At 38.5% G+C, this 24,406-nt stretch overlaps 1 protein-coding gene across 7 annotated transcripts in view; it reads right to left on the bottom strand.

The window, feature by feature from the left end:
* The window catches only part of PARD3B (par-3 family cell polarity regulator beta), a 618,049-nt gene that overhangs the window by 419,564 nt on the left and 174,079 nt on the right, over nucleotides 1-24,406 (bottom strand). For all 7 annotated transcript variants that reach the window (XM_075934324.2, XM_075934322.2, XM_075934323.2 and 4 more), the window contains one exon: nucleotides 1,676-1,847. In XM_075934324.2, coding sequence (XP_075790439.2) covers nucleotides 1,676-1,847 — 172 coding nt within the window. The remainder of the gene's footprint in view (nucleotides 1-1,675; nucleotides 1,848-24,406) is intronic.

Raw genomic sequence — 24,406 nt, 5'->3', positions numbered from 1 at the left:
ATGTGGAATATCAATATCCTCATTTCTACTTAATTCCATTTTAGAGGAGAAATTCACTTTTATTTCCAGACAACCGTTTGTATAGATTGGAAATTAATTGGGACCATAATTGATTGATCTTTTTAACACCATCTTCATTTTCCTTAATACTCCAGAATATCCTAGCATTATTTCCGTTATGAAAATGAAACTGTTTGGTAAATGACATGTGGTGACCTCCAGCAATGCTAAAATTAAAGGTCTACTGGATTGCCATTATGAACAAAAATTCAATTTAGTTGCTTTACATAAGTTTGCATGAGGCTACAACATGAATCAGAATTCCTCCCCACTCTCAAGATGTGAATACACTGTTGAGCTAAGACAGAGCACGTTTACTGGTCTATCAAAATATGCTTCAGGGAGCTTATGTGAACATTATTTATTTTCCAACACATGTTGAGGTATCTTTAACATTTCATATTGTATCTTATGTGCATAATACAGAATGTTAACTCATTCCATTACAGATCTTTCACACAGATGAAACCTTTCCATACATATCAAGAATACTATTCATAGCATTCTTAAATATATGGAAGTTGCAGCAAGAATACATCATTTCCTGAAACTCCAGGCCCAAAGAAATCCTGAAGTTGAAATTACAAACACTGTGAATGACCTACTACTACAGGTTGAACTTCTTTAGTCCAGCAGCCTTGGGACCTGACTAGTGCCAAACCACAGGAGGTCAATATTGTCTATCAGCATTACCAACATTCCTACTGATTAATGAGCTCTTGGAAGATATTTAGGGTAAATTAGAGCTGAAGAACAGCACAAAATACTAGGAGCTGGGACTAGTGGCTTTAAAGAAACTTTATAGGACCATGAGAAACTTAGCCACATCCATGATAAGAGGACATCCAGTGAACTAAAATCATGCCAGACCACAAATGTTGTCGGATAAGAGTGTGGCAGACTAGAGAGGTTCAGACTGTACAATGTAAACGTTAATCTGGAAGTTTTCATTGACTTCCGTTAGATTGAATACTTTTCCTGGGAGGCACAAACTTATTTTCCAATAAAAGGAATGTTGGTGGAATGTTCTTTTTATCAGTCTTTTCCTCTTGTTTTTAATTAAATTAAAACAAACCAAACCAAATGCAAAACATTCCATTTATCATATGGTCTACCTTTAAACCAACAAAGGCACAAACATTTCAGACCCAAGATTGAAATTCTAATCTTAACCTACCCGCATGTGCTCAGAAATTTTCATCTCACATTATTCTAGACCTCCTAGAATACATAATCTGAATAGGGTAAAGTAAGGCAAGCTAGTAGCCTTACTTCTCTCTTTTTGTGTTCTAAGCCACATATTTGGAAGGATCTCTTTCCATTCAAAAATGTAATATTGATGTCTAGTAGAAAAGATGTCATTAATTTGCTGGCTATTTGTCAGACAGTGCTGGTGCTTTGAGGATACACAGGAATGTGAGTCACCTTCAATCTGTTTTTGAAAGATTCTGTGTGGCCTCACCATAGCATTATCATCAGTGAAGCCAGATGCAACAAATAAACACCATGAAAATAAAGAGGCAAGAGAGCAGTAATGCAGAAAGGCTATGGCAGATAACCCTCCTAGCTGAAGATTAGCAATCAGTTTAAAAATTGGAAGACAATGCACACTTACCCAATTTCAGTGCAGAAGAAGTCACCTCAATCTCACCACCAATTGGCTGAAAGGCGGCCAGCTGTGCAGTCACCTCGGACTCAAAAGGGTCTGGGCTGAGCCTGTCTGTCAAACTGTCATTGGTGCAGTCAGTCTTATTGTGCAATTCTTGTTCATCATACACAGCAATCAACTGTAAAACCAAAGATATTACAGTTTATACTTAAAACATGGCTGGCACGGATTTCCAGTACAAACACTGTCTTGGTGGTACAATACAATTATCAAGAAGATTTGAAAATGACAGATGATAGAGGCACAGATTCAGGAAAGCATTTTCGCTCATGCTTAAGCCTTCGGTGGAACTTGCACATGTTCTTAAACAGTGACCTGAAAAGACATGCTTTTCTGAATCAGGACCACAATGTGCTGTCACTATTAGTTAGCAACTTAGTATAGTGGAAAAAATATCTTAGGATTTTAATTCCAAATATCTAATTAAAATAATCCATATTTCAGCCATAAAAAAATAAGACTTATCTGAAACACGGCTTCTGTACTCCTCAAGGCCAATGTTCAAAAAATAAAATGGGGAGGAGAAATCCAGTTAGCCAAGTTTAAACAAGTTTTTAACAGATCTCAAAGTACAATGAGCACGTACATGTACGATAAATTAGGGGTATAAATAATTTCTTTGTATTCAGTTTATCTTCTGGTAAATGAAAAAGGACAATAGGGGAATGCTGTGTTCTTACAATATTATAAGGTATTTACAAGACAGCATGGCCAAGAATACAAAATAACATTTCACGATCTCTTATTTTTTCACTTTTAAAATCCTAGTGTCATTTACATTGGAGAGCTTTTGTGAATTAAATTTAAGGAACATGTGTCATGTGATCCATGCTCAGTGTATCCGGACTTGCGTCAACAGTAGAGAAAGTGATTGCAACAGTAGCAACAACTTCATAGTCAGTGTGTCCATTGAGGCACTTCTCTCATTCTATACTTTCAATAGACATATGCTGCCCACTGACTGGTTTCTACAGTTTAGGGTGTACTTTTAAGATTTATTAAGAGATTAATTTTGTGTCTACTAAATTTGAAGGAAAAAAAAAGATCACCATTCACTTTCTAGTTATCTCCAAAAAACAAAGCAATAAGATTGGCATTATTTTTTAATGTATACATTTTACAGAGTTTGTGCGTCTGTCTGCGAGTCCATCCATCGGTCTGCAAGTCTATTTCTTCAAGAACTCCTCCTAAACTATAAGAGCTAGGGCCACCAAATTAGGTACGCAGCTTCCTCTTATCCTAACTTAAAGCGAGGACAGAGATCGGATGTGTCAGGAAAACAGGATGAATGTAGAATGGAATTGTTTTCCATAACATGGAAAGGGAAAAGACTGGTTGGAGGGACAGCTATATTGCCAAGTGACCACATGGGATGGGGCTGTCCAAGTTGCTGGCCACTGGACCAGGTAAGTGGCCTCTCTGTCCCAAACAATGCTAAACGAGGGGGGGGGGGGAGGGCGGGGAAGGGGTTGTTCCAGGAATCTCCCCAATCACCACCCCCACAGCTAGGCTATGCATACGGGGTACCCTGTGAGACACTGGAGCTGGGAACCATAGCCTGCTCCCCCTGAAGAGACACCTGCCAGAAGAGAGGCCAGGAAGCATCAGAGGAGATAGCTGGAGGCTGGGCCTGGGCCCCACCCCCCTACTTCCTGACCAGATGGAGGGCAAAAAGGGGGAGCAAGTGGGCAGGACCAGGCTATGGAGACCTACCCCTTCGCCAGATAAACAGGAGGCAAGGATTAGCTGGAGGCCAGAGCCAGACTGTGAAGCCCTCGTCATGCCTCAGACAATCAAGAAGCAGGGGTTGGCTGGAGACTGGGGCTGGCCTACGGCACCCTGCCCTGCCGAGACAAGCAGGGGGCAGGGGGCAGCTGAAGACCAGGGCCAACCCCCAAGGCTGTGTCCCCACTTATGCACCAGCTGGAGGGCTCAGGAGTGCCACAGGTGGCCTGCCCCCGCCTCCAGACATGCTGGACAGCAGGGCCGACCTATGAAGCCCCCCCACTCACATACCTTCCACCTCCAGCCTGGGGTCTTGTATCCTCCATTTCCTGCTCTGAACCTCCCACACAGCTAACCTCTTGCCCTGCCTCCAGCACCCCCACCTTCCTGCTCTGAGACCCACCATTTAAATAAAACATGTACATTTTCCTTTAAATTAAAAAAAAAATGTTACTACAGTTAAGGATCCAAGCAACATTGGATACCTCTGCTAGAGTGAGTGTGTGTGTGTGTGGGGGGGGGGGGGGAGGGAGGTTTATTACTGTGCACACAAATACCCACGTATATAGGTATGCCTTGATGATTTGTAAAATATTGAAGCAAAGAGACATGAACTAAAAAACCCAACTCATTTGCCTAAGGGAATAAAAAAGTATACAAGATAAAGGAATGAGAAACAAAATAAAGGAGGGAATAAGAGGAGTTAAAACTGAAGTGCTTTAAAGGAAGAGACTGACGTTTTTAGGTCTTCCACTCATTTATAGTTTGGTTGTTAGAAATGTGTCAGTTTATGTTTACCGATACATATTCCAGCGATACACAGTATATCACAAATAATTAAGCAGCAAACCTGTTTCCCTTTTTCAGAGAAAAACAACTTTCTTTACGTGACCATACGTATACTCTTACCAGATAAAATCTGATTTGTATTTATCCTGAATGTATCAGACAAGACTAAGGGTATGTCTAGATTACATGCCTCTGCCGACAGAGGCATGTAGAATAGCCTACCCGACATAGTCAATGAAGCGGGGATTTAAATATCCCCAGCTTCATTAAAATGAAAATGGCTGCTGCGCTGTACCGGCTCAGCTGACCATCAGCACAGCACGCGAGTCAAGACGCAGATCGGTCGACAAGGGAAGCCTTTGTCGACCGCTCCCTTATGCCGCGTGAAACGAGGTTTACAGGAGCGGTCGACAAGGGCTTCCCTTGTCGACCGATCCGCGTCTTGACTCGCGCGCTGTGCCGATGATCAGCTGAGCCGGTACAGCGCAGTGGCCATTTTTATTTTAATGATGCCGGGGATATTTAAATCCCCGCTTCACTGACTATGTGTAGTAGGCTATTTTACAAGCCTCTGTCGGCAGAGGCATGTAATCTAGATGTACCCTAATTGTAGTAACAGACACCTTTTTTTTGCTATATAAATTATAGTAAAGTATAAGAAACTACCAAGTTCTCTCCATTATAGTATCTGTCCAAATACATAAATCCAAACGGGGGGAACTAGAGCGAGACATACACATCAAAACCATAACAAGAGTGGGGTTGGAGTTCTTGTTTGCTAAATAACTATTTACATTAATGTAATGGGGGAAAGCTATGACAAACATGCATCACACATTTTTTCATGAATGTTGTAAACCATCATTCATAGTTTAAGGAAGTTCACAGTTCTCGGTTAGCTTCCCAGAAGACTTCCTGTGATAACTTTCCTTCACTCCCCAGAATTGCAGCTTTTACTGAAGGAAAAGGAGAGTGAGACAGCACTAGAACCGCTCGCTGAAATCTCTGAATATCAACACCAGGATTTGAAACTCAATTTGGCATTTGATGGGTAAATAGTGAAGTGATGGTCAACAGGCATACTGCTCTGTGTTGCACCAGACAGAGTTTCTCTGTGGTTTCATTCCCCAGAGCATGACAATAGTGGAATATCTTAATGCAACAGCCCACATATTTCAATAATATTTTATAGTAGTAGTAGCAGAACATAAAGAACATAAGAACGGCTGTACTGGGTCAGACCAAAGGTCCTTCTAGCCCAGTATCCTGTCTACCGACAGTGGCCAGCACCAAGTGCCCCAGAGAGGGTGGACCGAAGACAATGATCGAGCGATTTGTCTCCTGCCATCTCTCTCCAGCCTCTGAAAAACAGAGGCCAAGGACACCATTTTATCCCCTGGCTAATAGCCTTTTATGGACCTAACCTCCATGAAATTATTTAGCTTCTCTTTAAACTCTATTATAGTCCTAGCCTTCACAGCCTCCTCTGGCAAGGAGTTCCACAGGTTGACTACACGATGTGTGAAGAAGAACTTTCTTTTATTCGTTTTAAACCTGCTACCCATTAATTTCATTTGGTGTGCTCTAGTTCTTCTATTTAGGGAACTAATAAATAACTTTTCTTTATCGGCCCTCCTCACACCACTCATGATTTTATATACCTCTGTCATATCCCCCCTCAGTAATAGTACTACTACTACTACTACTACATAATTGTGCAGCACTTTTCATCTGTAGATTCTGAAGTATTTTACAGGAGGTAAGTAAAGCATTACAATCCCCATTTTACACAACTGTAAAATGGGAGTCAGAATGAATGAAACATCAGCAGTGGTCATAATAGTATATTATTGCAATGTATTGAGAAATAATTGCAATGTAGTAAAGAAATTCTATATGGTATAACATGCAATACCCTACCCACTAGCCAAAACAGGGAGACAAAAAATTCATTATTTCCATGTTTCATTCACCTTGCTCGCTACCAAACAATCAAACCATGTATAAGATACTAATTCTGATTGTTGAAGTTATTTATGAGCCAGGCCTCAGCTGTCTTTGAAACTGTCTCTTCCCAGGTACAATATCAGTTAGACAATGGCAAGTCTGGAAAGAGAACCCAGGTCTTAATTCCCTAATTGAATGTGGAGATTGCAAATGAGTGGGTAATTCTGACCAAATCTACATGAAAAAGTGGGATGTAGTCCCCAAGTCAGACTAAATCGGTATAGACATTTTCTACTACTGCCATTATTTGAGAAACTAGTAACAATGATGAGTATCAAAGTCTCTTAGCTGTCTATTGTATTGTCAGATTCTTGTCATATTACAGTAATTAGTTATAAGCATTTCCATAACAGTCATCACCAATTAAGTTATTTGATCTGGACCTAAACTCCCATCTTTTGCACCATATATAAGAGATATTTCATGCACTGAGGATTCTAGTAGCTGAAAAGTTTAAGATTTTCCTTTGTCAATGAAAAAACTAATTTATTAAAAACATTTATTCAAGAGAGCTACTCCATTTACATCAGCACCTAGTTCATAACCATATTAACATTACAAATGCATTGCTAATCAATCAAAGCATTATAAATATAAACTTTAGCCTTTCAAACGGAATGAATACAATTAAGGATATGCAAATTAGCTATTTGAAAATAATTTTTTGTAATTGACTGCTTGTTTCCAGTATGGAGAATTTTTTAATTGGAGAATATATCACTATCCTCTCACATCAGGAGAGAATTGATGGTCTCCAAACAAGATTTACAAAAAAAGTACGTTTCTAAATATTTTCATGTTTTAAATTGGTTCAGCTGCTCTTTAAATAGTACAGTATATTAAAAAAAGCTAAGCTGTTATGTGGATCAGCATACTAATTCTTGAAATATCAGTATCAAAAGATTATTCTATTAATACAGACAAATAATCTACAGAATGTGATCCCAAATTCCATTGATAAAAATTGTCCACTTGATATATTTGTTAAAACATTTCCAGTTTTTTAAAAAAAAGTCAAGGAAAGAATTTACAAGTATTTGCCATCATGGAGTAGATTTAAAAGATTTTTTTATATAATTAGGACTTAAGTTCTACACATCATATTAATCTCTGCTGAAATCTAGCTCCTTTTACTAATCTATCAGTTACCAAGATAAATAATAAATTATTGGCCCCATGACACTTTTACTTCTTATTTTGCATACTTAAAAACCTATATTTGTGGCAAACACCAACCATAAAGGAGCAATATTGAATTATTCCTTTTTTTTTATTATCCACAACAGTAGTCAGTATGTGTGGCAAGCTTATTGTAAAACAAATTAGTAAGGTCAAATTTTTATTTTGGAAAGATCTCCTATGATATAAACATATAAAGACATACAAAAACTACCAACATATTATAATTATTCCAACTGCATGATTTATACAAAAACGTGTATAAAATTAAGCAAATATATACCCAAACACATAGCACTACAAATATACATTAAACAAATACATATATTTATTATATACTTGAGACAGTTAATTTGTCTGTGAGCGAGTGAATCAATCTGTCTGTTCAAGAATCCTCCTCCTAAACGGTAAGAGCCAGGCCCACCAAATTTGGTAGGCAGCTTTCTCTTATAAAGAAAGGGAAGGCTTTGGTTGTGCCAGGACAATGGAATCTGCCTGGAATTAGACTGTTTTTCATAACACAGAAAGGGAATGAGCCAGAGTTGGGGACCAGGACAGCTATAACCTCATTGGGGCTTCTCACCCACCTCAGTCAGCGTGGTCCCCACTGGGGCTGATACCAAAGAGCTGCCACCTGGCCAGCATGGCCCCCTCTGGCTCCTACACCCTCACAGCTTCAGCTTCCTTTCCTGTGGGCCCCCTCCCCCCCAACTTTAACTCCAGCGCGCGCGCACACACACACACACACACACACACACACACACACACACACACACAATCCCCTGCCCTGAAGGACCTGAGGAACGCCAGATAAATCTTCTAGTAATCTTATATACAAGTAGGATAAGTGACAATGGGAGGAAAATAATGCCATTGAATGAGAAGGACTGAATACAAAGCAGCAAAGTATTGCACCTGAGGGGTTCACTGGCCCAGTAAGATGCAGAAAATTAATGGAATGGTTCATTTAAGAGTCAACCAAAGATAAAGTGTTCCCACATTCTTGCGCCCCATAAGAAATGGCATATTTTCCAAGGCTTGTCAGTCTTCCATTCTACTCTCTAAATAGAACCTTCAGTAACTGTATGCTCTCCCACTTTGGCAGTGTGTTTATACATGCAAACTGTGTTTATTAGTATGCAACAATACAAAAAGAAGCAAACTACATTATACGTTGCAATGAAAAATCTGATTAGTTACAAGTTTTAACCAAGCACAATTAAACCTAAATAATGTGAAGTTTCACAATTTCACAGGGAAAGAAAAACAAATTATCACCTTTGAATGAATGGTGGAACATTCACACTTATTTGAAAACATTTGTCTATCTGTACCTCAACAGAAACTGGCTTTTGTATTCTATGTACACCATTTTAAACAAAGACTTCATAATGATGCATTTTTTAAAAAAATGCTTTTGATAACTAGATTAGTATTGTTCACTTTTTTTAAATAAGAGTCTTCATGGGTACAGGAACAAGCATAAACATATAACTTTACTAATTTCAGCCAATATAAGTGGAACTAAAGAGATACTTCTATTTCCTCTCCAACCTAAAACATTCTTCATATTGACAGTGCCACTTTGGTGTAAACCTCTAAGGAAAATAACAAAACTTGCATGCAATTAAACTCATCAGCTTTCAAGTACTGACAGGTTAAAAATCATTTAAAAAGTAAATGTTTTACCTATATTAACAACAGACTAAAAGGAGGGATTAAAAAGGAAGTAGGAGGATACTATTCAAATACACAAACAGGAGTCAGGTGTCCAACTCCCGTTAACTTTCCATTAGTGCTGGGAGAATAACCGTCCTCTGCATCTATGATAATAGTCTCCAATTAGAATTGCCAACTAATTAATTGCATAAAACCAAGTGCTCTCACCCTATGCTCTCGTCCAAAGCTCCTCCTCTGCCCCACCCTATTTTTTGGGTCCCACTCTGCTCATTCCACTCACTCTCACTGGGCTACAGCAGGCGGTTGGTGTGCAGGAGGGGATGAGGCTTCTGGCTAGGAGTGCAGACTCTGAAGTGGGGCAGAGTATGAGGGATGTGGAGTTTGAGGGCTGGCTGATGGCTGGGGCTCGGTGTTGAGATATGGGCTGTGTGAGGGAGTTAGGATGTGAAAGGGTATTCCAACCTAGACCTGGGGATTCAGGCTCTAGCCAGGCAGTGCTTTCCTTAAGCATCTAGACAGTGGTGCAACATAAGTCGGATCCGCGTAACTCGGGGACTGCCTGTACTGGGCCCATTCTAAATCCTTTAGGAGACATACACCCCAACCATTTACCTCCATGCGCTCTGAAAACTGACCATTTAAGGAAACAAAGGGTAGCCATGTCTTTCAACCAATTATTGACCCATGAGAGGACCTGCTTTCTTATTGCATGACTGCCTACATTGCTTCAGAGCCTTTGGCTACTGACCCTGTTAGTGGCTTTTTTTAAAAGTCTAAGTACTATACTATGTCCATTGTCCCCATGTATGTTGACGTCTTGGTTACACAAGCACTCTGGATCACTGGTGGCTTCATGTATTGACAGTACACTCTGACAATTATAATTCACCCTATTAACTTCCTAAATACGTATCACCAGTGTTTTGGAAATGGCAAAGGCAGTGTGCTGCAGAATCTTCAAATCTTCACAACAAACCAAGTTTAAACTTTGTCATCATGTGACCAAGTGTTAATTTGCAAAATAGGCAGAATACAGATTGTTTCTAATTCCTAGCTCTCAAGCCCTCTGAGCCATTTTCCTTCAAATCTGGCCAAAATTCACATTTCTGACCCATCATCTTGTGTACCAGCTGTGCATATCTAACTGATTGATGAATCTGCATGTATTCATTTCAGTCCAATTTTGAGCTTGGTTAGCATGGTGACAGTAGATTGAGTAGTTAACACAGATTTGGGGCAAAATTTAGCTGATGAACTCTTCATGCATGACAGTTATTTTCTTAAGCTGCTTAGCGAGTATTTTAATACAGTTATGTAGATCTATAGTAACAATACAGCCATTCCTTTAAGGCTGACTGTAGGCTGCTATCCTGACATATATAAATGCTTGTGCTAAAATGTCAAGGGTTTATAATTACGATGGCAGATGCATAAAATACATAAAGCACAACTTCTTAGTGTTGATTGAAGTAAATATACCAAAGGACATTTCTCCTTTCTTGCGTAAGAAAATTCATATTTAATGTTATTTGTAGGCTGTCATACACATTATGTTTTCACGTGAGACTATTTTTGAGTTTTGCTTGATAAGAAATGTCCTTTGTTTTCATTTTTCATCTGTCCCAGTAAAAAAACCAGAGGACACACTATTAGATGGAAAAAGAATTGTTGGCTTTCTGATCTACCTTCACACTGATTATGGTCACCTATAATGATTTTATAGAAAACTGACTGGTTTTGGAGAATATCTTTTGGTCAAATGGAGATACAACAATAAAATTGTAAGATAATACATATGATTGCCAAATGAATTTGACAGCAGTACTACAGTGGTTCCTATAAAATATGCAGTTTTTATTGTAATATGATGTTTGAGTCACAGCAATATATCTTTATTAAATTGCCAACTCTCCAGGAGTATCCTCGAGTTTTCAAGTATTTAAGATTCCTTTTTAATTATTGGGAATGTCTTGTGATGAAATCCCCAGGAATACATCCAATCAAAATTGGTAACCCTGACCTTTATAGTCAGAAAAAGACAGAGATAACCCACAGCACAGTATTTGAGGATAACTGTTGGTAAATATTAATTTGCTAAAAATGAGGCCACTGTAGAGCCTTATTTGCCTCACAGTATTGTTCTGATGCTAAATTAAACGTTGGTGTACTGTCAGGAGATCCTCCAAAGGAATGCACTATAGAATTTCAAAGTAGTAGAAACACAAAAGTGCACATTCTAAAGTAAGTGGACTGAAAGGTATTTGGAATGAGCATAATTCCATTTAATACATGAGCAAGAGAGAAAATATGAACTGTTTGTACCTTTGACAGTGTGTGTTCTGATTTTTAAAAATATAGCATGCTAAATATAATCACCTGGTTACTCTCTCAGTAAATCTGCATATCAAATCCAAATTAGAACTTATGTACAGTACTAGATATTTTTCTGTAACTGTAATACCTCTTTGTTCTCTCTTTCATTCTGCTTAAGGCCTTCTCTCCATTTTGGACACAAAATTAAAGAGCAAGCCTTGGAAAAGAGGACTGACATCTTGTTTTGTTCCAATTTAGATAGCTTTTTCTTAATTTATACAAACATGAAATTCTATCATAAAAGGACACTATAACTTTTCAGTTAGGATAAACTTCAGTTATTTGCTTCCTTCAAGCTTGTACAGGTTTTGCACAGCTATTTACTTGGCCTTATTTGGTATTCATGATATAAGACAGCAAAAAGTTGCTGTGCTTCTCTGTGAACTAATTAAGCATTTATCATTTTACTGTTTTATTCTCTTTATGGTTTTCAGTCCTAATTTGTAAAAATCATCACTTTTGGTTGGTTATCTTTATAAAATCAGAGCAAAAAAAATCTTTTTAAATAGAAGCTAGATGCTATTAAAATAAAGAGGGACTGATATGGCCTGGGGGAACTTCTAACAGTCTGTGTCATTTCCTGCCCCCCCCTCCCCCCATATGATTCTTAACGTATGCACCAGGTGTGACAACATGGTCTATTCTTAAACCACATTTGTCACCCTTTGTATGTAATATAGATGTTAATTTTATTTTCAAGGCTGACAAATAAGATTTTGGTCTTGTTTTTTGTCAACTGATGCTAGGGTTTAGTGGGAGGAGGGAAATGGAGATAAGGAGGCTAGAGGGTGTAGAAGGAAAGGAGAAAGAAAAGAAAAGCATACTTAAACTGGTCAAGCCTAGGAGAAAATGTAAAACCATCTGTATAGCACAACACGCATGGCAACTTCCATTTGTATGTGCAGATTTGATAAATCTTGGGGTGCTGCCAACACATCACAGAGCTGTAATGCTATTCTTATCCATGCAGAAAAACATTCGTTATTTACAAGTGCCATAAGTATTTGTCTGACTGATGTCTGGGTTAGCAAGTCTGTACCATTTGCCCAGACTACAACAGTTTATATAGAACTGAGTGTCATTATGACGCGGATAAGGCTGTATACAACAGTAAAGATGAGGCTACAAATTTCTGAGGGCCCTCCAACACGAAAAGAGTATTCTAAGGAATTCCTGGTGTGTTATAACATCTACAAACACTTTAAAAAACCCACTTTATATTGTCTTATGTGCACTGTGAATGATCTTGTCTTACACAGGAAATAACCCTTAAAAGAGTGCTGATAGTGACCTCAAGCAGGCATTACCCTTAAAGAACCCTCTAAGAATTCCTTCACTGCATTCTTCATTGAAGTTAACATTCATAAGAGGACAAAAGTGAACAGGAATTGCACAAAACCTTCAGATTTGGTTAAAGTAATTGGCCTGGTCCTAAGGTTCATATTACCACATAAATTAATAATTGACTGCATATCATAGAATCCCAGGGCTGGAAGAGACCTCAGGAGGTCATCAAGTCCAGTTCCCTATCCAAAGTAGGACCAACCTTCGGTAATATTCAATTAATGACACACATGCTGCCTTCTGTTTACATATTTGCTTTCGAAAGGCAATGATATTAAATTAAAAAAAAATTTAAAAAAATTAAAAAAGATATCCACATCTAGAATGGGTGAAAAAGAAGATTTCTATCAAGCTATGCTCTTGTTAGGAGAAGATCAATAAAATGCAAAATCATGTAACATTTACTAATTTTTTTATTAGAGTTGTGATCCTAAACACTATATTTCTTTAGAAATATTAGTTTTCAAACAAACTATCAAAAAGAGAGACTTGAAAAAATATTTTGACTTGACATCTTAATGCAGCGTTACTATGAAAACAATGAAACTAAAAGTAACATTTCCACAGATAAAGTCACAGCTCTAGAAATAACAAAAAACCCTTCAGTGACAATTACTCACTTCAGCAATCAGCTCGTAGCAGACATCCTACTGCTGCTTTGCTTATTATAGTCCGTAAAAGAATGGTCTACATGATGCAAATTTCAGTCAGTTTTCTTTGCTTACATTGGCTTCCTACAGCATAATTTCATAGTTAATTTTCACAATTTCTTAGTAAACTGGGATTCTAACATCACACCCAAAACGCATAACTATATTAAATACAATATTTAAGATGCTATCATTCACAATACATTTCAGAATACAACTGATTAAGAAGTAAGGTATGCATAGTTAGAGACAGATGTGTGTGCGCGCATATATATTTTATGTGCACATGCACACATAATGTTAGATATTTGTGAATGAAGTCTTCAAGAATTCACCACTTCCTGTTTACTGCAAGTGATACAGCACTTGAATTTCATATTCTGAGCATGAACATCTCCTTCCCAAACAGAATACATATGATGAATAATGAATATTCAGGAGACTGCCGTATTAGGAATACTTTTATCCCAAATGAAATGAAATGCAGGATTCACAAAATAGCACTAAAGAATTTCTTCTTTAAATCGTGCTATAATTGCCCTTCTCCCCTGGATTCTTGAATTACTCCTAGATGTCAGGTTGTTTCACAGCACCTTTACTTCATGTGCTTTGCTGAACATGTCATGTTCATGCCCATTTTTGTCATACTTAGTTATAGAAAGTACAGCATTGTAATACTATGCATCTCCAGTATGAACACCTGCTAATTAAATCAATTTAAAATGCCTATTATTTAGGAAATAAAATTGTTCAAAATTGACAAAAAAACTAATCCAAATTCCAGATTAATATTATTTGATACCAGTCTGACTTATGGTAAGTCCACATATCTTTACAACAATTTTGCATGCTTTATGTTTGATCTAATTAGATCAAGTTCTCTACCAAATAATGGCACTCTTTGGGAATAACTGCATTTGAGTGGGGAAAGCACATACAATACATTTAAAATCGCATTTTTCTCTGATAATTACTAGCCATTTAAAAGATATAATTTATTCGTGAAACATGGAAAGAACTTTTGGCATTCCAACTCACAAAATTGAATTGTGCACTGGACTCCATAATTCTATGGTTTCTATGTTAATCAAATTCTACAGTGCTCCCAAAGGGTGATAAATTGAAACACTGTGGTCAAAGACAAAGTTTCCGATTCCTAAAATTATATGTATTTGATAATGTTTTCAATTGAGAGTATATCTTAAAAGTAGTGCTTTACTATTCGATCTAGATTCTTCATGATGAGAAGCATTTACACATGTAAATAGTTCTCCTGAAAACCATTCAAGTCAATGGGTCATATGTAAGTGCTATTCAAGGCGAGTAATGGTTGCACAATCAGATCCTCCATTACTTCAACATCACTTCAACAAGTTCTAAAATCTTTACTTCATTTAAGACAGCTGATATCATGTTCCTAAAATCAATTATTAATAATAGTTAAGACAGGATATTTCAGTGATTACAAATTTATCCATTATAGTACAAGAGGGCACCAATAAAAACTGATCTTCTACTTCACAGTGTATTGTACTCAATTATCTCCTATTTTAAGTAGGAAGTGACTGAAGATACCTAAAACAGTAAATTCACCTAGTTCTGTCTGCAATACAGCACCTCTAGTGGATTAAAATATTGCAGTGGTAGAGGTTCAGCAATAAATTCTTATGACGCTTTTAAAGGATTAAAAAACTGCACTACTCTGAGAGTAGAGACAAGTCATTTTACTGTAGCCACTGGGCCACACTACACCACAAGTTGTCGCAAGTAACGACTCTGACTATTGAGCCACCCTGCCCCGGGGATTAAAGAGGGTGTTACTGACTTTGGTGGGCAGAGTTATAGACATGGACTGGAGAGCAAAAGTGTAGACAATACAAGAGTGCCAGGAGTGAGACAGGCACCCTTACCCCACACTTGGTGGTGACTTTACCTCTTCTCTGTTGCAGAGATGGATACTGAAGCATCTTTTTATCTCTTAGGGCTAATCTAGACTGCATTCCTCTCAAAAGAGGAATGAAAATGAAGCAGATAAAAAATTCAAATGAAACACGGATTTACAAATCTTGCGCTTCATTTGCATAAATCACATCCGAGTGCTTTTTCAAAAAAGAGTTTTTTGAGAAAAAAGTCTAGACGGGGTTCTTTGGGGGAAAAAATTTTTTTTTTGAAAGAAACCCTGCACCTGAAAAAATGATGTGTGGGGGTTCTTTTGAAAAAGCGTTTTCCCCTCCCCAAAGAACCCCATCTAGACTGCGGGCTTTTTTTGGAAACCCCTTTTACAAAAAAGCACTCAGATGCAGTTATGCAATGAAGCACGAGATTTGTAACTTCATATGAATTTTTCATCTGCTTCATTTGCAGTCCTCTTTCGAGAGAGGATTGCAGTCTAGACATAGCCTAAAAAGAGTTCCCCTAAAAGAAGGCTGGTCAACAGCCATGTCAATCTGGCAGACCAGGGGGACGGGGAGCAAAGCAGAGCAAAGCCGCAGAGCCTGGGGTTCTTAAATTGAATCTGTATGTAAGTCAGAACTGGCGTCCAGATTCAGCCGCTGTTGAAACTGATCAGTTTCAGCAGCGGCTGAATCTGGACGCCAGTTCCGACTTACATACAGATTCAACTTAAGAACAAACCTACAGTTCCTATCTTATACGTTACCCGGGGACTGCCTGTACATTATTTTCCACTGAATGTAAGTTTTTAGTACAGCAAAAGAGTATATATTTTAAAACTGTATAAAAATAATTAGCTACCCTGCAAAATTATCTATATCCTTTTTTAAGCCTGCAAAGAACATCTATAGAAATTCCTCAAATTTTTCCCTTAATGGAAGAAATGTTTAATAAACCCATACTTCATTAGTTAAACCTCCTCTATTTCCATTTACCAATATTTCAAACCGCCTACATTCTAATTCTGTAATTTAAAAACTCTCCAATAGTGCAGGGCCCCATCAATTAAAATCCACTGAATATTAATTGCAGCTCTGTAACTATGCAATGCTGTACTTCACTCATCTGCACTAGTTTCTTTGTAGGTTTTATTTATCTATAGCTAGGGATAATTTTACCCTAGGCAGATATGTGCACAGAGCTCTGTGTTTTTTATTAATTTTAACGATGAGAACAGTTATTGTTAGGAAATTATTGCAAGTACACTACTTACTGAAATCTCAAAGAAAGCGTGCCTTCACACCAGAAATGTAAGATTTGAGATGGAGGACTCTTAAAAAGCTCTTACTGCCTTGAGTGCTTTGACCTTCCTCCCACTGGAACTGGGGCTTCAGCTCATCTAATGATCCATGACATTTTGCAACTAATTTTTATTAGCAAAAAAAGCAGAACTTTTGTATTTGCCCTCTGCAACGCTGAACAACATAATGACAATACTATACACAAATGTGAACATTTTATCTTTCTGAAGTTGGACCAGGTAGGTTTCAACAAAGAAAAATAATCTCAACATTGTTGCCTGAATAGTATCATGAACCATAAAACAGTATCTTACCAAGAATTTCAACCTAACTGTTAAGGGGGGGAAACACTTTTCAACTGACCCACACTTCACCAATAGACTAAACATTATGGGCACCAGCTATTCTTTCTCTCTCTCAGGTTTTGTCTACTTTATTCACCTAGGGTACGTCTAGACTACCGCGTTTTGTCGACGGAAGTTTTGTCGACAGATACTGTCGACAAAACTTCCGTCGACAAAGAGCGTCCAGACACATTGAGTTCTGTCGACAAAGCAAGCTGCTTTGTCGACAGAACTCCGTAGTCTGGACGCAATGTTACAGGCAATAACACCTTCTGTCGACAGAGTTCTGTCGACAGAGTTCTGTCGACAGAAGGTGTTATGCCTCGTAAAATGAGGTATACCAGCATCGACAAAACTGCTGAGCTCTGTCGACGTTATGTCGACAGAACTCAGCGGTAGTGTAGACGCTGGTATAGTTTTGTCGACAAAAGTCCACTTTTGTCGACAAAACTAGGTAGTCTAGACACACCCCTAAATACCAACACATCCTTTCAGATCTTATAGTCTCAACATGGAACACACTCCTACGTCACAAACAAAGGATTATACAAAGAAATACAGTTTGAAAGGGGTCTCTTACAAGAAGGCAGTAACAGACTGAGACAGAAGTCTCACAGGTGTGAGATCTAGTCCCAAGTGCCCATTGTAGAAAAGGTTTGCTAACTTTCCAATCTGAGGTACAACAGAGATTGTATGACGCTGAAAATAGAAATGCAGGTCTTAAGCAACTAACTGCATAGCTGACAAGTGAAAAACATTCTAAAATATATGCACCTTTAAAAAGTCGAGTTAGATAACAGACCCACACATAGATTAATGTGGATTTTTGTGTGTATGTATCATTAAGAATATATTTTTAGACAGACGAGAGAAAGTCTTCAGTTACCACACTAAACAGCTATAACTTTACTGGGGAGTTGTCTACACTACCGAGTTTTTACGGAAAAATGGCCGTTTTCCAAAAAAAAAAAAATCTTCACTTACGTTCACACTGCAATCATGTTCTTTCAAAAGAAAAATCGAGAGAATAGAAGGGCTTTTCCAGCATTTCTATGAGGAAGAAACCTTTTTCCGAAAGAGCTCTTTCAGAAAAAGGCGTGTGTGGACAGGGAAGAGGGAGTTCTTTTGGAAAAAGAGGAAAGAGGGAAAAGCACAGGTGCCCTGGCGGCCACTCCATCTATAGTAATCACAGCTTAAATGCGAGATAGCGTCCATTCAGTGTGAATACTATCTTTCAAAAAAGAGAACTGCTTTTTCAATGCACTTTGGCAGTGTGGATGCTCTCTTTTGGAAGAAGTTTTTTTGGAAGATCTCTTCCGGAAAAGCTTCTTCTGAATGAAACCTTCAGTCTAGACGTAGCCAGAGTTGCTCCATCATTTGGGGGTCACTGCTGTTAAAAGGAAGTATCATATTAGGTACCAGTATTTCAGGGCAAAAGTACATTATGCTGAAACTAAAGAAACTGTATAATTAAAATAATTTTACATTTCCACTGGTAGCTACCTAAATTTTTATACATCCAAAAGAGATCAAGTTTCAAAGTCTTTGATTACTTTACATGACACAAGAATGTCCATTTGGAAGCACTATTAAAAATTTCCCATAAAGCAAAACATGTAAATAGTATACAGGCAGTCCCCGGGTTACGTACAAGATAGGGACTGTAGGTTTGTTCTTAAGTTGAATCTGTATGTAAGTCGGAACTGGCGCTAGCCGCTGCTGAAACTGACCAACCCAGCAGCACCCCAGCTGCTCTGCCCCAGGCGTCCTGAGTCAGCCGCTGCTGTCACTGACCAGCAGCGGCTGAATGGGGACCTGGGGCAGAGCAGCTGGGGTGCTGCCGGGTTGGTCCAGTAGTGCCCAGAGCAGCGCTGCAGGACCAATCGGCAGCGCCCCAGCTGCTCTGCCCCAGGGTCCAGAACAAAAGCCTGGTCTGCTGGGGGGGGGTGGGCACACTAGCTGCGCCCCCCCCCCCCCCCAGCAGACCAGGGACACGGGGAGCAGAGCCGCAGCAGCAGCGGGGTGCCGCGCCTCTGAGGCTTTGCTCTGGCAAAGTCTCAGAGGCGCGGGACCCCGCCGCGGCTGCGGCTTCAGTCCGGGTGCCTGTGGTCTGCTGGAGACGGTCCCCAGCAGACCACAGGCACCGGGACTGAAGCAGCAGCAGCGGCGGTTCCCCGCGCTTCTGAGGCTTTGCTCTGGCAAAGCCTCAGAAGCGCGGGAACCCGCCTGGTGCCCCTTGTCTGCTGGAGACGGTCTCCAGCAGACCAGGGGCACCGGAGCAGTTTACGAACGGGGCTCTCTCGCCCCGGAGCTCGCAGGTAGCAATCCGCCACCTCGACCTCCGGGGCGAGAAAGCCCCGTTCGTAAGTGCGGATCCGACATAAGTCAGATCCGCGTAAGTCGGGGACTGCCTGTATTGGGAAAAATGTATTGTACAAAACATAGCTTTGGATAAGTGCTACATACTAAGTTTGGTAGGAGTTCAACAGATTAAGAGCACCCATAGTATCTACATATATCACAAGGAGGCTACCAATATTTATAAAACTTTAATATTTACTCATTCATTTATATTTAGTCACTAAAAATGACAGCTATAATGGGAAAACTGTAGAGCTATTCAAGAACTAAGCATAAAACTCCAAAGAAATAATTTTAAATGAAGGATACTGAAATTCATTTCCAATCCCCTCAAAAGACAAATAGCTACCACTGACTAGTCAGAAATCTGTAACGTTTTGCTCTCCATTTAAAAAATTCTACAACCTGCTTAAAGTGGGAGAGGGAGGAATAAAAATGAATCATCAGACACTGACCACAGAGAAGAAATTCTGTTATAAATTATTTGGATCTACTGAACCAGTAGTGATTATAATCTCCATTTTGTTAAAAAAATATTCAAAATAGATAAATAAAATGCAGCAGAGCTTGGTAAAGATCACCAGTTTAGCCTCACTTATCTATTGCACATCTGCCATACCACATTATCTTACTACTCAAGCATCATTTTTGCATTTCAATGTAGCAGCTCTATCAGATTAATGCCCAAGATATTTCAGCTGTGTTGCAAGTAAGTGAGTGGACATACAGGAATATTATGCATGGCCTGTAGTACTGACACTAAGCAAAGGAAATGTGATTAGCACCAAATTGCATCTGACAGGGGAATCAGAAAGCTGTCAAACACAATGACATGGATTCAGTATTTAGAAGGTAAAAGGGGGAATAAAGAAGCTGGCCAGTCTGGCATGGAGACAGCAATAAAACACAACAGCTATGATAAATTAATTCATTTACTTATGAAAAATTAGAGGCTTCCACACACAGTTCTCATTTATAATCTTGTCAATCTGGCTGTGTAAATATAAAGCTTATATAGCACACACACTGAAAAAAAAAGGAAACAAGCTTAGAAGAGGAGGGAAAATATGTTTAATGAAATCAAATCATTTCTTGCTTTAAACCATACTGGATTGAGCCTTTAATAATAGTGGCTAATGCAAGGAGGCATTATAACTGTTATTGTGCTCACTGAAAACATACTCTGTTAATACTAAAGTAACTCTGAAATGAAGTACTCAAAAGACAAATCAAACTGTAGAAGCTAAAATGTCTATTGAATGGGGTACCTAAAAAGAGATATTGGGAGAGGACAAGAATGGAATGTCTCCATAGGATTAACTCTTGACAGAAGAGCAGGATCTGCATCAAGGACATGCTGATGAAGTGGCTCTTCTAATGCATTTAATAGATTTGAACACAGAAATCCTCTCCTGGAAAGATCAAGTTTTCCTGCATCCTTCTGCCCACAGAAATGTCAGTCTTAGAAGGTTACAAGGAACTCTGTTCTTGGCCACTAGGAGACCATGGCTTGAAACATCAGGATTTATGTGGTGACTGCAATGTTTGCTTCTCTATGTAATTTTGCTCAAATAAAAGTGTTTAACGATGGGATTATACAGAGTCTATCCTTTCAGAGGGATGCTAGTAATCTAGTAACTGCGGATGAGGGCCAAAGAATGGAGACCAAACTAAATAAGAGGAACCTACTTTGCTTCAAGCTAAAATATAATCTGCCACATACCTAAAGAATCTGATGGGACTACATAGTCAAAATGCAAAGACACAGAACGAAAGCAAAGAAGCTCCTTTGTGAACGGCTGTCAATGTCAAAGAGACTTAGTTTTCAGGTTGTGGTATTTCGTGCACTTTCCCTTTCAGTGGCCATACAGGCTTTCTTTCAGCTATGGATTCCATGGCAACTAACCTCAGATTGTCAGAACCAGAACAACTTACACTTACAGGTGATTATTTTACGGTAATGTTTTAAAGACCCTTGTCTCATTTTTGCAGATCCAACATTTGCTTCTGTGGAAACAGCAGTTGCCATCCAGAATTGTTAAAACTCTGCCAAATTTCCTCAAGGGTTCCCCAGTGAACGCTGAGACTACTATGTTTCAACCGTACACCTACAGGCATTAGGATCCAAGACTGCACACACACAAATGCAGATTTGAAATATACAAAAACAAAGAGAACTGACTAGGATGGTTAATTAGCTGAGAAATCCTGACTAGGAAGTTACTCTGGAGTCAACAAATAAAATCCAAACCTGTGTTAGATAATTAGTTGCTGATTTGTTTGCACTGCAGCCTGGATGATCCTTCAATAGTTTTGTCTGTGAATAGATCATGAAAATGCCAGAGGACGTTCCATTAGTACATGTCTCACATGTATTAATCAGGAAGACAGCTTTTTTTCCTTTAATTTCTATATATAATGGTACTTTAAAAGAGTAGAGAATAACTCTGCTGTTTACACTAATGTTCTTTTTTTTGGTTCAATAACAACAACAACAACTACAACAAAAAAAGGGGGCTTTAGCAGTCCATAGTAGAAGGAGCTATTGAGGAAAGCATGGGAGCGGTTCTGTTTTCCCAGACCGCACATATCTTTCCTGTTACGTCTAGATTATATGGTATTTTCATATCAAAATTATGTTAAATTCTATTTATATAAAGTGAACTGAATATGTAAAAATAATTTCTGATCCTAAATTTAACTTCCCAACATTCTGGATGAATTAGCAGATCCTCATGAATGGTTTGGATAAAGATGTTCTAAGAACAAACTCTGACCTTTTTTTAAAAAAATAAAACAGTTTTATGTGCTTAATTTAATGAATATATTAATTTTACAATATACAGCTGTCATTGGCAATGTGTGCCAAGGATATATTACATGTCAGTACCTGAAAAAAAATTATTAGAATACTGGTGCACATCCTTTTCCCCCATTACCAGATGTGGAATCAGTCCATACTCCCCCTCCATTGGTGCACAGTTAGCCTAGCACAGGAACTTGGACTAGTGATATAATGGGGGTGGGGAGAACAGGATGGGGGTGGAGCTGAGGCTAAAGGTAAAAAGCGAATGAGGGCATTGCTAGGCTGGGGATACAGTAGCAGGCACAGCAAAGAGGGTTTGGCCTGGATCCTGCTGCAGTCCCTTGTCTCCCAGTGTTTCTCTCTGCCCTCTTGTGGAGGGTGCCCCACAATTTGGTATTTGAGGTTTGGGTCGTCCCCCCCCCTAAAACTTGGAGAAAACCAGGTGTTGCAGAGGATAAAGAGAACAAAGAAAGAAAAAGACAAGCTTTGGACTGGTTCATGTCTTATGCTCCTTGTTTGAATCACCATCCTCTCCTCTTCATCCTTTTATGACTACAGGGAAATCATGGTAGATTAAAGTCATTTCTGTGTATATGTGATGTTGTACTGCAAAGAATTCCTCAGAGGAATTCATATAATCAGTTCCAGCCTCTTCATTAACTTAATGTATATATCTGGTTATTACTGGCCAAGATAACTATTGATTCCTCCTCTTGGTGGCTTTGTTGAGTAATATAGCATGGGGGGAGGGTGCATTATGGAAAGAAGCATTTTTATTCTGCGTTAAACTATCCCTGCTTGTGACTTAACTATTTTGTGAAGCTAAGTGTTTCATACTCCACTATGGAAATACATTTGTAAAGTACTTTTTAAAAAGATGTGCCATTCAGTGCTGTGGCTATTTTTAGAAGTTACATTTTGTGAATAATTGTTGAAAATATTAATAAATATATTTGGATTTATGCCAATGAAACTTTTGGTAAATGAATACTTGAGGTTAGATTTATATGATTTATGGAAAGGCGTACACACTTTGTCCACTTTTTTCTCTTTTCCTATTTGCTCATTTCCACCAAGTGGATGTTGAATATAATTAGTTTTTCTTTCTATAGAAGTTTGGGATTGTTTGGTTTTTGGTTTATTTTCTGGAAATCAGTTTGATACTGATTTTGGAATACTAAAAACTTCCAGGTTTTAATCACGTGAAAGATTTATCTATAATTAACTAGCAATGCTCTTTTCAGCCTTCTGTGAAAGAATGCACTTTCAATTCTTTTAATTGCTTCTAAGGAGACGGAAAAAAAAAAATTCTTGACCCATGGAGAAACCAAAGAAAGGTGCTCTCCCAAGATACGAGGAGATTGGAAAGCACAAATTAATCCACAGAAATACGTTTTTTATATGGTACACAGCAACATCATTCATTGCTTGAAGCTCCATCTAGTACCTCATGAATGGTTGGCACAACAGAACAAGTAACCTTAACTTGAAATGTCCCTGCATTTGCCTATTTAAATCATACCTTTCTTAAATATTCCCAAGTACAATTTTGTTTGTAAAACTTTCAATATAATAAAACCTCATAAAACTATGAGAGTCCCTGTATTAAACCAAATCACTTAATGCCATTTATTGTTAAGAAAATTAGAATTTAAAAAAATATTTACAAACTATATACTGATGGAGGAAGTTACTTGTACTGAATTAGGTTACAGTAAAGCTCCACTTAAAGCAACTGTTAAAATTGACTAACTACTTTCCAAAAAATCCAGTTATGATCTGTTTTTTCCCCAAAATTTGAAAGGGCTTTCTGTTCTTCTGTAGATGTTGTTAAGGGCCTTTTCAATAAGGGATAAATTGACTGTACCAAGGGAACATTACGAACTATCTCTGTAACGGTGTTTGCATAAACTTAACGAACAGGAAAAAAACTTGTGACAGACTAACTTGGCCACCCCTCTGAGGCAGGAAAAAAAAAAGTCATTCGCAATGGTGAGAAGAGACAATTTTAACATAGCATACTGTCTCCTTGATGACTGACCACCTTCACAAACTATGTGTCCCACCTTGTATAAGGTTTACTGAAGTCATCCTTATGTAGTTTTGGGGGCAGGAAGAAGAAATAATGCCTACTATATGAAAAATATGTACAACACAGATTTGGAAAAGATAGGATGATTTGGAGTGAGTGACTATGCTTTCAGCTCATTTAAATCCATTTTTCC

Source organism: Pelodiscus sinensis, chromosome 7 (assembly GCF_052426305.1).
Source record: "Pelodiscus sinensis isolate ZL-2025 chromosome 7, ASM5242630v1, whole genome shotgun sequence".
Taxonomy (NCBI): domain Eukaryota; kingdom Metazoa; phylum Chordata; order Testudines; family Trionychidae; genus Pelodiscus; species Pelodiscus sinensis.
Note: the sequence above shows the minus strand (reverse complement) of the source record. Positions and strands in the feature narration are given on the sequence as shown.